Source organism: Pagrus pagrus, assembly GCF_965226575.1.
Source record: "Pagrus pagrus genome assembly, chromosome: 8".
Classification (NCBI taxonomy): domain Eukaryota; kingdom Metazoa; phylum Chordata; class Actinopteri; order Spariformes; family Sparidae; genus Pagrus; species Pagrus pagrus.
In genome coordinates, this window is record NC_140192.1 from 27845117 (window position 1) to 27860442 (window position 15326).

General features: G+C 39.4%; 1 protein-coding gene across 1 annotated transcript in view; it reads left to right on the plus strand.

The window, feature by feature from the left end:
- LOC311261614 (transmembrane protein 132C) overlaps positions 1-15326 on the plus strand; it is a 173139-nt gene that overhangs the window by 140504 nt on the left and 17309 nt on the right. The window contains exons 5-6 of the mRNA XM_084360412.1: positions 4258-4401; positions 13738-13946. Coding sequence (XP_084216538.1) covers positions 4258-4401; positions 13738-13946 — 353 coding nt within the window. The remainder of the gene's footprint in view (positions 1-4257; positions 4402-13737; positions 13947-15326) is intronic.

Below are 15326 nucleotides of genomic sequence, written 5' to 3' on the forward strand. Positions count from 1 at the left end.
TCGGTGGCTTAAAATATCTATTGTTCTAAAATGTTTAATAACTTTTAATCTTATAGGCTTGAAAAACTCATATAATGAAAAGCAGAGTTTGTTGGTATCTCACATGTCTTGTTTGGGCATTATAGGGCTCTGTGGTGAATGTGATTACAGCATTGATTTGTCAAGGAAACCTACATAGTTTCCGAGCTACTTTTGTTGTTCATGTTCAATGGATCATATATTTCTCTTAAAAAAAAAGTCACTTTTGCTTCTGTGTCCTCTGTTGTGATTTGATATCCTTTCTATTTATTCTCTCGACTTTTTTGGACACGTATACATGGTCAGTAAATGAAATGTAGGATTACGCATGTTTTTCACTGAAAAATGCAGGCGGTTATATTGTGATAAATGGCTGTGAAAAAGTCTGCAAAATTCATCCATTCTCAGACAAAGCAGGTGTAAAATTAGGACTTTAAATGAGCCAGACTGGAACTTAAGGCTCTCCTGAATCAAATGATGTATAGCACTTGATGTTTGCAGGGCTCGATGTCCAACTGGCGGGGGGCAGCTGCTGAATAGCTGCAAAAGTAGATATACAAATCATACACTAACGACGTAAGTTAAGTTACCGACATATGTAACCATCAGTAGGTGTAGGTGCAGGTGTAGGTGGTTTAAATGGCACAGTGGGTAAAAAAAAAACCATGGCTTTCACTCATGACACTGGGGTTTGCTTCCTGTGTGGAGCAAAGGTCTTTTAACACAAACCATGATTTTTCTCTTTTTTCTGCTATTCTTAAATATCCCACCATTGTCAGAGGACATGAAAACACATCTACTGTGTGTAAAATGATCTTTTGCATACTGATCAGATAGACTTGACAGAAATAAGATGCCACGCTGAGGAGAGTCATTTCCTTTGCTATAGAGCATCTTCTGTGTCAAAGCCACAACACAGTTCTTCTCTTCCTTTTTGTTTTGTTTCAGAATGCCAATTTTCTCTGACCCTCCTCAATCCAAGTGGACTTTCTCTGGATATGTGACTGCCAAATTATCCTTTAAACAAAAGACAATAATTGTGAGCAAATTGGAACCTTGATTGATTGATATATGTTTATTTTGAACATATAAAAACAAACAAACAAAACAACAACAATAACAGGCCCAAGTTATACTTAAATTATATAAAGCAGTATTCATGATGTGTTATTTTGTTAGATTTGGCAGGTGAGAAAAGGATAAAGGGAGTTACTTAATACTAATAATCCTAAATGACAAGAAACAGAAACCATTTTTACTTTGCAACACATCTGCGTCCCTGAGCTCACCACATTTATCTCATCTGAATGTCACGAGCGTGTGTTATCAAGAAAACCTCTTAAAACCTCTCTGAAAACCTCTGTTGTTCCTAAAATAAATGCAGATAGTACAGCTATGAACAGGAGATTTAAAAAAACATCTTCATAGCCGTCGAGCAACACGCTTATAAAGCACAATTTGCTACATGTTGCACCATTTCATATCCTAGAATGAAGGTTAATGTACATTTTCATGAAACGAGTAAGAAACCCATGAATCTCTGACCATCATAAAACATCATCAACTCTCATCAGGTGGTTTCTTTCACACTACAGTAAGATGACTGAGTAACACTGCTGATGTGCACCACTGGTCTCCATTTCGTGTTTAATTGCGCTGTCTACGTCTGAATGTGTGGACCACTGATGCATCACTGTGGAATCCCGCTGTGGCTTATTACTGCCAGGCCCTGCTCTCCGCTGCTCTCAACCTGCTGGGTCATCTCCAGCTGCTGTAATCTAACATTAGCCTCCGCTTTCACCAGGTCCCAACCATTTACCCCATCATGTATTATAGATGACCCTTTGGAAATGGAGAAATCCCAGCAGACATAGTATTAATTTACAGCATCCCTCGATTTTAAGGGGGATTGAATCAAAGTCAGTGGCATAGTAAGAGGGGGGTTTATATTGCTATATAACACTGTCACAGTCTATAAAATTGTAATGAAAAGCCATTCGAAGATTAAGTGTTTTTTTGTGATTCATTGGTATCTCTTGGCTCAACTAATAATCATTTTACTCCAGAGCTGAATGGTCTCCGTAATTGATGCTCGACCAAGCTCCTTTCAACCAAACTTAATCCTCTTTCTCTTTTTTTTTTGAATGGCTCGCAAACACAGGGGGAAGTCTTCAGAAACCCATTTAACAGGGCAATGTACAAATATTGTGTACTTCCCTGTTGACGGTGGGATACACATGAATGTGGTGACAGGAAGTCAGACAGTGAAGATTGGTCCTGTTTGCGCTTGTCAGGTTTTAAAATTACTCTAAACAAATGTGACATTTTATTCAACAGGCATCACTCCAGAGTTAGATTTCCTCTGTTAGAAGAAAAATATTAGTAGCTTCCTCAATAGAAAACCACTGAAATGTCTTCAGTGCTGGCAAAGCTTTAATATAGTCCAAAAAAAAAGAAATGGAGTGTCGTGGGGTTCCTGCCCATTGAAATTAAAGAAATCTGAGCAGGGCTTTTGTGTAAGACCATTCCAGTAGTAGAATGAAAACAGCTTACGATGAGAGACTTTTGTCATTGTGCTGTACAATGAGCTAAGTCATTTTGGTTCACCAATAGCATTAAGGGTTCCATAGCAATCTGTGTAATTTAAGTCCAAGTTCTTTGGGTTGAATAAGCGGAAGTACAATGTGCATGTGTGGCTTTAGAGAGCAAAAGTTAACTCAGACTCATCTTAATTGGCCCCAATTATCTTCTGTGACAAGTCTGGTGTGTGTGAGTGTGAGTGTGTGTATGTGTAATGAAAGGTTAAGATTTATGTTCAGAGTGATGAAGCTGCACCACTGAACTTAAAGAACCTGAGCTGTCAGGACCACTGAGGTCACTCATTAGAGTAGCTTTCTCTTCCAAAGGGCCTAGTTGGTCTGTCTGATATCACTGTGTTGGTGTTGTTCCTACAACATCATAGGAAATGTTGTTCCAGGACTGTCATTTCTACTTAACAAAGAGTGTGTAAGACTGTCACCTGTTAGAGAAGGGTGTGTAAGACTGTCAACCAGGAGACAGGGGTTTGTATCTTGCCCATTTCGAAGGCCTTCATGACCCACGTCCTTCAAGGGTAGGGTCGAGTTGTTGAGACACAGCTATTGTTATACTGTTCACATACTATTTTACACACATTTCAGTTATTATTTCAGTTTTCTGTCGCTGTTTGATTAGGTTAAGGCAACAAAAAATACTTGGTTAGGTTTAGGCAAAGATGGTTTGTTCCGTATTTTTCAGTTATGCAGGAATGTTTTATAGTAAATATAATGGAGACAATACAACCTTTTTTCTTTTATGCAGTTTGCTAGCAAGTTTTTTACCCTAAATAATAATGACAGTGTTATTGTTTTTGCATTTCATTTTACCACATTTTTCCTGGTAACACATGTGTTGTTGTTTGCACTTTGCATCCAGGTCAGAACAGCCTCTCATCAATGACATGTATTAACAAATATGAATCATAATATATTTATAAGTGAGAAAAGAGGCCACGCATACCACTGAAGGTAGAAACGGCATTCACAATGTGCTCCAAAGAAAAGGCAGTTTGAGATGTCTCGTGGCAGTACTCTTACCAGGCAATTACACATGCACAAGAGGAGGGCAATCACATCCAGCACAGACTGCAGAGAGAGCAACCCTCAGCATCAAGCCTGGCTACAGGAACACTCAGTGACTCCACGTTATATTACTGATGATGTGTCTGAGTGGAGAAGCAAATGATTCATAGACAAATGTTCATGTAATAGAACATGAATAATTTGAAACATGAAATATAAATCTCCTACATTTCATTTGTCTCCTGGCAGTAAAGTAAAATCAAAATTTTATCTTCCGCTCTATAATTTTGGTGACCAGCCAACCACAATGCTATGCTAATTACTTTCATCAATTAACCAGCTGAAGAGTGTTGCATTGGGGGGAATGTTTTGTATTTATTCTAATAATTACATTCACAATAATTAGAGCAACTCCCACATTGTTGCAACTCAACTTACAAACTCAAGAGTGGCTACTCAGAAATACATGCAAAATGCTGCATGTTGCACTTTAAAAATGAATGATTCTCTCCAGGAGAGCGACAGTTCTCTTCTATTCTTTCAGAGCTAGTATTTACAGATTATCTCCAGTCGGATGGATTAGAGATGTGCCAGGCCCTCCACCGTTGCTCTGCTGATCTCTCTTTCTTTCTCTCTCCAGGATTCTGAGATTCTGAACACTGCCGTGCTGACTGGGAAGACAGTGGCTGTCCCAGTGAAGGTGGTGACCGTTGGAGTAGACGCCTCTGTTATGGATGTCTCAGAAGCAGTCAAGTGTTGCTCCACAGACGAAGATGTGGTCAAGGTCAGTGAGATGAATTGTTGAAAGAGAAACGAGCCTCTATGTGTGCAGAGTGAGTGTGTGAGTCCGTTTTTTCACAGAATGCTCAAAGTATTTTCAAAAAATGTTTTACACCTGAGTTAGAGAAGTAGGTGTGTTGATAAAAGCATATTGCGGCCAAGTGTAGGGGAAACAGATTTAATGACTAGGTCAGGACACACATGAAGCATTAGACAAGTTTGCACTTCACTGTAGACACAAAAAATAGATCTGAGTGGAACGATGAAAGGACTGTAATCTTCTTCAAACTAATACAATAAACAAACATGAATGTGAGAATTAGATCATGCCATCTCGTTATGTCATCTTCTTCTGCAGTGGTGTAATGGTATCTGACTGGAAAATCAGTGCCACCAGCTGTTTATCTTGAGGCGCCCGACTCCTAATAATTTTATAATGGTAGTGGCTGGAAAGGCATATTAATTAACATTTTCTTTTGCAGACCTTCTGGGAATTTAGTCAAAATTATACCTTAAAACTGGCTGACCTAAAGTAAATTTTTGCTACTGTTTTTCCACAGCTTGCATTGAGTAAGTGTGTGAATGTACACACGAAAAAATCTCAGTGGAGCTGCTTTAAGTCTTAAAACTTAAAATACTAAAAAGACTTTTTTCACCTGCGTTGATAAAGTTGGTGTGTCGATAAAAACAAATGTGTGACAAAGTGCACAAGAAATAGTGTTAGCGGCTAAGTAATGACATACATGAGCAAGGAACGTGACTTTAACGCAAAAGCTTGCACTCCACTGAAAAGATGATGAATAGATCTGAGTAGAACGGTTGAGGAGACTGTAACCTTTCTCAAATTAATACAAAAGACAAACGTAAGTGTCAGATTTACATCATGTCACATTTCTACCATTAGAGGTTTGACTGGCACTCTTAGTTACATCATCGCGTTATGTCCTCTTCTTCTGCATTGGTGTAATAGTATCCAACTGGTAAATAAGCACCACCAGCTGTTTACCTCCTGGTATTTGCAGAACAGTAATGTATTGAAACACATATTTATTTGCATTTAATTTAGCAGATTTTCTGGAAATTTGGTTAAGACTGGCTTTCATCACTTCTCTTATAAAAACAGACCTTGTCAGCAGCAGACTTCAAGTCCGTTTTTCCAGATGTTTTTTCGACGATTAACATAGAATTCATAGAAACTTTACATAAGCAACCAGAGCGCTGTTCCTGCTGCTAACCATTTCAGGAATTTTAAAGGACTGACCTGTATAGAAGAACCCATATTGTATATGTTGATTAATTAACCATCAATTATTTTATGATAATAACAATAAACGAATCAATGTTCCCCATTAATAACCTGGACTGTAGGCGGCCCGCTACAGTTTCATAGTGAACCAAAAATATTTTTCGCTTCTCATAACAGTGTTAAAGATCTCTAACATTGCGCCGCTGCTGGTCATATTTTCTACAATTGATTATTTATGTTCATGTTATTTATGATATAGCCTCTGAATGTTACTCTCAAAGTGCACCAGTTTGATGCATTTGACTTTTTAAACTTGCAAAACTTCCCTCCTGGGGGACATGTCCTTGAGGGTCCCATAGTCTCTGTGGGAAAGTCCATTTCACTGTCATAAATTGTTGGCAGTTTGCAAAGTCCTTCCTGTTTAGAAGACAACTCATGTGTTATACCTAGCTAATATCAAAATGAACTCAACAAGGAATGACAACAAATATGTGCATTTAACACTGACACTATTATTGTGGCGTTTTAAAGACAAGCATTAAAGCTGATGTGAGGATAGATGAGAATATTTTCTATGTTTAGTACATCTATATAAATCATCCAGAATGGATAAACAAACAACATGAAAGGGAGTGTTTGATATGCAGTGACTGCTGACAGGTTGCTCAAGATTTCCTTTATTTTTAGAGCCACTTTCAAACCTGGGGCACAAGGCATGCAAGAATACAAAGGCCCTTACAGTTTTATGAAGTTGAGCCCTGGTATCCGTGGCTTTGGTCTCAAAACAAAAGAAGTCTCTCACCAGCAGAATCCCAATGACTTCCTAATGATCCGTAAAAAAAAGCATCACATTGTCTGTGGTCTGTTTTCAAGTGGCTGAGAGTTCAGTCTCAGTATTTAGAGACAGCATCCTGATATGCAAAGGGCTCCTTCCAATCGAGAAAGGATAGAAGGATGCAGCAAATCAAACTCACCACACTTAAAAAAGTGATAATGTAACAAAGTCAAGTTGTAGTGGAGGACATTTTGCCACATCGATCCATTTTATCATGTCTGATTTGAGAGTTAGGGACAGTTAAATGAGTTCCAGAGGGAAATAAGATTACAGTCAAAGATCTTAAAAAATCCCACAGCTCTGCTGCTGAGATCTGTAACTCAGAGCACTCATCTGAGTATGTATACTGCTGATAACTCAGGACACTCTCTTTTCATCATAGCATGCCATCATGTATATAAACATGACTAATTCATCTAATTTGGACCAGGGGAATTAGCGATACGTAAACAGAAAGTGACATTGAAGCTGAATAATGAATGACGGCGCACATTAAATTATGCTTTTATTCGCCTGTGGCCATATAATCAAAGTGAATTTGAAAGAAATACCCCAGGTCGCATGCTTTTTATTCAGACCTCTTTGGAAATTTGTCCTGCTTTAACAAATTTTGTCTGACATGTATAGGCTGAAAGCAGGCAGAGTCTTGATTCATTTGCATGCACATGTTTCTCTTTCTGGAGTTATAGTTTTTACAGTTCAGTCTAGGGGCAATGCATAAAGCCTGGTTCACTGTGACTGTGTTGAATGTGAGTCGTTTACAGTATCAAATGGCTCATGCACTGTACATGTACAATCGTGTTACAGCTCCCTATGTTGGTGCATAGGGTGAGGACATTTAAAGACTTAAAGCAACGATGATTGATATTTTTTAATCAACAATCACATGATTGCTTGTATGTGAGGAGGGTCGTTCAAAGTGATCAACCAACGGAAAATGATCACACAACTCTGCAGTTCCCCTCCTCTCAAAGCATTTAAGCGTCTTTCAGCTCAAGGCCTTTTTTTTTCAGTGTTGTTTTCAGCCGCAGCAGGCAGCCGCTTTTCAGCTGAAGAGCCCAAAAAACCCTCTGTCAGCCACCCGCAGACTGACAAAGTTAGCAGCCGCCTAAAGGGAACATTGTAGCTGTTAACAAAGCGAGGTCAGAGCAGGGGTTTCTGCAAGTCTTCCAGCAGTATATGCAGATGGTTAAGGTGCTTCTCAGCTCAAGGGCAGTACATTTCCAGGGGAAACAAAGGGACTGATCACATTTAAAGAAATAAAATGTAAGATTTTTGTAGTAAAAAAATGTTCAAAACCAAAGAAATCCAGAATTTAACTCAAGGTACTGGTGTATTTCAGTTTGTTGCCTGTCGCTAATTTCTCATAGAGAGTCAGAATAGAAGTATAGTACAGTATAGAAGAAAGTCGGTGAACGCGACTAAACATAACGTGAATAAAACTTTAAAACATGACCTCGTCCATGAACACTGCCTGAGTCACATTAGATATATTTTGAACAGCAGTGATGGTTGTTTAATGGTACGTTCACCACTAGACAATCAAATTATTGCCCTACGTGACTTGTACAAGTTAGAAAGTGGGATCATTTAAGTTATTTCTTATTCACCCCAAACAGCCAGATTACTGTACTGTGTTTGATCTCACGTCAACCTCTCACTAACCTCAGCACTCACCAGAGACTCCGCTTATCTCTCTTCTTCTTCCCCTCTCCTCTCTGTAACATTACGTTCATGAAATAAAGTACATTTCCCCTTCAGTTCCAGTCAGCAGTCAACATGACAAAACGTAACAAAACAAAATGCGACGATGGAGGTCACCTACAGCAACCGCTGTGGCAGTCAGTTTGATGAACAGGAGTGACGATAAATACCATTTCTTATCCCAAAAGTAAAAAATAAATCTCCGTGCTCTCCTCCCACCGGTAAGCAATTCTTGATGAGAGCAAAATCGGATGTTACTTCTGGTGTTTATTCCTCCATAAGGCCTGTCTCAGCACATGATTTTCTCCTCCAGGGCTGAAGAAATCAAATATTGTGTCTTTAATAGTACAAACAGACATACGGCAAACACATACATAGTCAACCTAGACTAGGTTCAATATCCAGATATTGCCAAATGAATCATAACATTGCTCTATATCTGCTTTATGTGGAATAAATTGGCAACAGTTACCCAAGTGTCTAGTTTTTTAGATTTTAGCCACTACTGCAGGTTTAAAACTTGTGAATTAATTATACGTTTTAAATGTAGTGTTGGGCTGTAGATTTTTATTATTTTTGGGTGTCCAAACATTCTCCGGGTACTCAATGCTACAATTTTTTGGCGTGAGGCCCATGTCGGTGTAGAAGTAACCTTTGACTCCTGAAACTTTTTTTATAGAATGTATATTAGTTGCTGTTGCAAAACAAGAATATAAAAAAAAAATGTTCTATATTAATGCGCTTCCAAGCAAATCTTGTCACTTCATCTAAACCGTGGTCTGTACTTAGTCAAGGTCATGCTACAAGCAGGCTCTTAAAACCACCACTTCCATGGAGCAGGGCTATTAGAATATTTACAGGCCTTCCCCTTGCATTGAAATGAGTGGCGTAGCTTATGCAGAGGAGTCTGAGCGGCTTAATTGCTTCTGTCAAGCCAAGTCTGTGTACAAGCCAGAGACAGGCTCACCCCACCTTCATCCTCCCTACTCCCATCGCTCATATCTGCCGTGGATTGTATCTGTCTGGTTAGTTGTTAATTTCCTGGGCTAGATCCAGAGACAGCCTTAATGTCTTCGGTAAGTATTCTCCCGTTAGCTGCCTAATGTGTCTGATTAATGTGGCAGTGGATCCTCCTGGACGTTTATGATACTATGTGAATCAGAATGACGGAGAGTGTATAATTCGCAGAGACAGTCCCACCCTCAGTCTGCCACAACACACATCCTGCTGGGAGGGTGTGCGAGGGGTTAAAAGGACCGCTGATTAATTGAGGGTGTCTTTGTATGTTAAAATATTGATTTGGAGCCATGTCAGCCAATATTACAGCACAGCAGGAAGGTGTAAGCACGTCAGTGTAATGTGTTGGGATGGCTGGATATCAATTGCATGTTTTCTGTAATTGTTTCTGCTAAGAGTGTTTGGGAATAGATCAAAGAAATGCCAGCAGGTGTTTAATTTCCCTGTCATGGGACGTGCTGTGGCAGAGCTGCATGCTAATAAATCACACGCTTATTTACACAGAACTTTTCCTACAAACAATTAAGGGTACACTGACTTCATAGAGCCTCTTGTTAATGTGGCAAGAGAAAGACAAGAATACATTTATTTGCAAGAAACATCTATTTTATTAACCATTCCTATCACTGTTAGATATGTACGGAGGTCCTGAGGTCAAAACACAACATGTCAGATAAATGCAATAATTTAGAAAAGAACTACATTTCAGAAAACACAACGGCAACAGTTTTCTGAAATGTCGTATTTTCTCCAATGTTGTTGCGTTTTGAAATCTTTGTGTTTTTTGTAAAATGCTGTGTTTTGTGAAATGCCGTCATGTCGTCTGAAAGGATGTTATGTTTTGACCTTCAGGGCCACCGCAGCTATGGTCAGTGAGCCTCACGTGGAGCCCAGTCAGTTGTTATCCTGCGACCTCCTGCTCGTGCAGACAGGTCGCAGCGACCAAACTTGTGAGAAAAAGTCGAAGACGAAGGGGCTGTCAAAGGCACTTCAGTATCAGCAGACTGAGTGCAGGGAGAGAGAAAGAGGCGAACAATGAGGGCTGATAAGGAGCAGGGACTCCTCTGACATCTTTATCAGTTCAAACACACTCTCACACTGGGAGCCCTGATGGAGCCCAATCTGCTCCATGACTGACTGTAGCCACTGGGGAAACACCGCCCTTGTAGAAATGTTCAGAAGCCTCATCAAGCAACTCTATCACTGTTACGTCATGCAGCATTAATGCACATGCACTGTACTACTACGTATGCTAACCCTAACCCTGTGCTCGTTATTGGCTCGTTATAAATTGTAATAACCAATAAGAAGAAATTTGAAGCTACAACAAGCAAAAATGTAATTTCATTGGTTAAAAGATGACAGTGGTGAAACAGTAAACTTTGTTTTAGTGCTGTACTCCTGAATTCATCGGCATTTCACAAAAAAGTTGTTTTAAATGTATGACTTATTCAACCCGGATTAGTTTAAATCCTTCCCAGCAGCAGGGCAGATGAAAAAAGGTCCTATTAGCTCATCAGTTTATACAGGAATATGTAGGGGCATCAGTTTTAAATTGAGTCTTCATGCCCAGTTAAAAGTTGTTTGTGTTATTTATTAAATTTGTTGGGGTTCCATGTGACAATGTCTGATTGGTGCAGTATCTCTGTGGGCACACACTAAAAATAGTTCAATACATCACTTCAATTCCGACAGCCACACTGACACTTGTGTATTAGCTGGGGGGCTGATGTCGTGAGCCATTAGGTCCCAATCTTTGATAAGAGCATTCCCAACATTTCTCTGTGACCCAGCTCTAGAGATCAGAATCCACCTCATTGCTGTAGTGTTGACTGTCTGGTCGAATCCAAAAACAGTGGTTGAATGTAACTAAGTACATTTATTCAAATACTGTACTTAAGGACAATTTTTGACGTACTTGTTCTTTACTTGAGTACTTCCATTTAATTCTACTTTATAGGCCAATTTCTACTCTAATACATTTCAGATGAAAAAATGTTGTAGACTCTACAACATTTATGTGATGCTGTGGCTGCAACTGATTTTCTTTCATTGTCAATTAATCTGTTTATGTTTTTTAAATTAATAAATTAGTGGTTTGGTCTATAAAATGTCAAAGCCCATGATGATGTACTCAAATGTCTTGTTTTGTCCGCAACCCAAAGATATTCTGTCAGAGAGGAGGAAAGAGACCAGAAAATATTCACATGTAAGCAAATGGAATCAGAGAAATTTGAATTCTTCTTTTAAGAATTACTCAAACACCATTAATCTTTTATCAAAATAGTTTGCGATCAATTTAATAATTCACAACTAATCGATTGGTAGTTGCAGCTCTATTTGACACAGTGCTGTGCTACTAATGTACATGGTGTTTTACAAATTGTCTAAAATTGGCTCCTCATTGATGAACTGCACATTAAAATATTCATACACGTATCTGTTTGCTATAAAAACAGAATAATATAATATTCTACAGTAACATATAACTTCTAAAGGTGCCGTTTTGCATAACGAGTGGGACTTTTGATGCTTTCTTCTTTTTTTTTGCATAGACGTCTCTGTGGAATTTCCCAAAATATTATATCCAGACAGACATTAAACATGCTACAAACTCGAAATATTACTCATATACATTACTTTTTACTATCTTATATAAGTATCACTGTAGCTCTACCCACTACTGCAAATGGATCCATGATAGAAAAACAGTAAGCTGCCTACATGATTACCTGTAAACCTCCTATTTTCTTTAAATGTGGGACTGAGCGAGCAGGAGCTTACGATGACACAACAGGTGTTGAATGAAAAGCAGGAAAAAATAAATGCCTAATTGGAATAGTTGTTAAGATTAGCAGACGAGGCTAGCTAGCTTCATAGCCTCCATTTTTGAATGGAATACAAATTGAGCAGCAAGATCCTACCAATTGTATAAAGGGACAAATGTCCTAAATCCCTAATGGTGCAAAACCAACACTATGTGGGCTTGTTGACAAAAGGGGAAGAAAAAGTTTTCTTTCAGCAACACTGGCCCTCGGATATCAGTCAACCACAGGGGAAACAAATAAAATGCTAAGAAAACGCCCACCCAGAGACTGAGGTGCAGACACAAAAATGTCCAAAATGTGTTTATTCTTTTTTGCAAATTGGAAAAATAGTCACAAAGCTGCAGCATCATTATAGTATTTCCTTATACAAAAGTGACAAGATTCCAAATGTCAGTTTTACTTTGAAATTGGTAAAATTGGTTCTGTCCAAATGACGGTAGGTGCCTGGATTCACTGTACAACTGCAGGAAGATCCATTATATTGCTCTTAGATTTAGTGAGAGAATGAGCGAAAACCTTCGGGATGTTGTGTTTCCAAAGCATTTACAGTACATTCCCTTTAGGTACCAGTATACCTACATTATGTTTCTTAAGCAACAGTTTTCACCACATGGATCAACAAACAACCTTTAACCGAAAGGTCTCTGATGAAGCAAACACTGTGATGCGTCCAACCACACACTGGTTCTGTGAGAAGAGTCCACAGTGCAAAGTGTAAAATCAATGCAGCAAATCTCCAAATATCCGCTTTTAGTTAAACAAACCAACCAATATTTTCCACAACTCTGCTGGCTTTTCTCTAGAGGTGATGTGAAAGCAATAGAATCTGTCACACACAAAGTTTTCTGGTCACAGAGGATATCCTGCTGTTGCTTCGTGATGAATGGCTGTTTATAGTTTTATCTCTCTGTGGAGAAACAACTTGGAAGGAGGAAAAAAAAAAGATATTTCCCCAGACCATCTAATTCCATCTGGTTCCAGCCATAGTAGTCTGCTATATGATGGGATCAATAGGATTGACAAAGAGCCCAAAAACAGGGATCTCTGTTTAAGACATACTGATTAATTACCTCAGATTGTGTGTGTGTCTGCTGGATATTCCTCCTGAGATCCTCTGTGGCTTTTTGTGTGTGAGTGTGGGGTGTGTGTCTGTTTCATGTGTTTTTAAAGAGAGAGGGACAGAATGCTGGGCATTAATCAAAAGCTGGTACGAGTAAAGAAAGAAGCAAAGACAGTACGCAACAAAGAGTCCTGTCCTTCAATAGCACAAAACTGGCCCGCTCATTTCATTCATAACGCAATTTATGAAACAGATGGCTTTGAATTTGGTCATTTCATCAAGAGACAACCTCTCTTCTCTTACTAGTTTCCATCTGTTGGTTCTTCTTTTAGCCACAGGCAAAACTATAATAGAAGAGCCGACCACGACCTGTTTTCCCTCAGGTTCAAAGATGTCCTAGCTGCCCTCCTCCCTCTTACCCTGAGTGTGGAGCAGATAGAGGACCTTTCATCTTGTTCAAAGTAGTTACAGCAGTACTGTATCAGTGGAGGAGAGCTCAGGAGTGTAAAGCCTTATAATCAACTCGAGGGCCTGGCCTACAGTGTGCGCTGTACAGTATATTGCACATTGTAATTGACTGTGTAGTCATCTGGTGCAACCGTCAGAAGAGCTCAACTAAAATACTGCCTCTCTTAATCCTCACCACGCAGGTGTCAGACAGGTGTGACTACATTTTCGTGAATGGCAAAGAGATGAAGGGCAAGGTGAAGATGATGGTGAACTTCACCTACGGCTACCTGAGCGCTCAGCTGGAGCTCAACGTGTGGATCCCTCGACTCCCGCTCCAGATTGAGGTGTCAGACACGGAGCTGAGCCAGATCAAAGGGTGGAGGGTCCCCATCACGGCCACCAGTCAGAGGTACAGTACTACATCTGTCAGGTCCACTGCATTGTGTCTGTGAGTTCTGCTCTCTGCTTTAAGTTTTCAATCTCTGGGACTACATCAGAAGTCTTCCCCTCTGACAGACTCAATGATGAAGCATCTTGTAGCTAAGTCACCATTTCTCAGACTTTGAAATACACACAAAAAGTTGTATTCCACAGTTTATTTACAATAAAATAAGCACTCTAAGAGGTATTTAAATATCTAATTGGATGGAAAATAAGTTGATAAAGTCTTTACATTTAATGGCTTTTGCAGCATATTTCAACATAGAACATTTTCTCCAATGTAGAACTGTATCAGTGATCTGTGTCAATCAAAAGAAAATCAAACCTCTCGACCCCAGGACAATTTAAGAATGTTGCTGCAGTTCATTGAGAACTATAAGCGTTTCCCTATACTCAATACAAACAGCTCTATCTCAAAAACAGAAAGAAATTGACAATTATAAGATGTTTCTCAAAAAACACAACTTCCTCTTAACTGGCTCTTCCTCTTTCAAAATAAAAGAGGAATGTCCCACAATTAAGAACAAACAGATCTTGTCTTATAACGGGAAACTCGCCAAGACCTACAGTAGTCAGTCCTCAGGTAGTTCCTGGATTTTACCGACTGATGTGATGCGACTTTGAGAAAAAAACTTGAGTTCACTTTCTTCGATGGACTGTGGGTCAACATAATCTTATGGGATCCATAAAGACTGGGAATCTTTGGTGAAGCCATTTTTAGATTTACAATTGGAAACCAGGCAGAAACCTGCAAAAAATGATTTATCTTTTTACAGATCTCAACATGTATATTTCCAGTTCCAGTAACTGATGACAACTTATAGAATCTACAATACAAAGCTCATGACTTCATTTCATGATCATTCATCACACTGGTAATGATTTCAAAATAACAGGCACTGACAGGTGCTAGGGGCCAACTACCAACTAAATAACCAATAGTAACACTTTATAATTACCATCATTAATAAATGTAGGTCTAGGTACAGTATCTACTGTATATAAATATTACTGGCAGTACTAAAGGTAGATACAGTTTGTACAGTATATAAGTGTTAATAGCAGTACTAAACGGGGGGTATAGATGAAGTGTAAAATAGTCAAGCGTAGCGAGTGTCCGGGTGGGGTGGGAGGCATCAGTCACTGGGGGAACTGTGTGGGGGGGTGGGGTGTAGTTGGACGGTCGATTGGTTGTCACCGGGGTGTGGAGTTCAGTAGGGTGACAGACGCGGGGAAAAAGCTTCCCCTGAACCTACTGGTCCAGGTGCGGAGAGACCTGTAGCGCCTCCCGGAGGGGAGGAGGGTGAACAGTCTGTGGTTGGGGTGAGAACAGTCCTTGACGATGCTG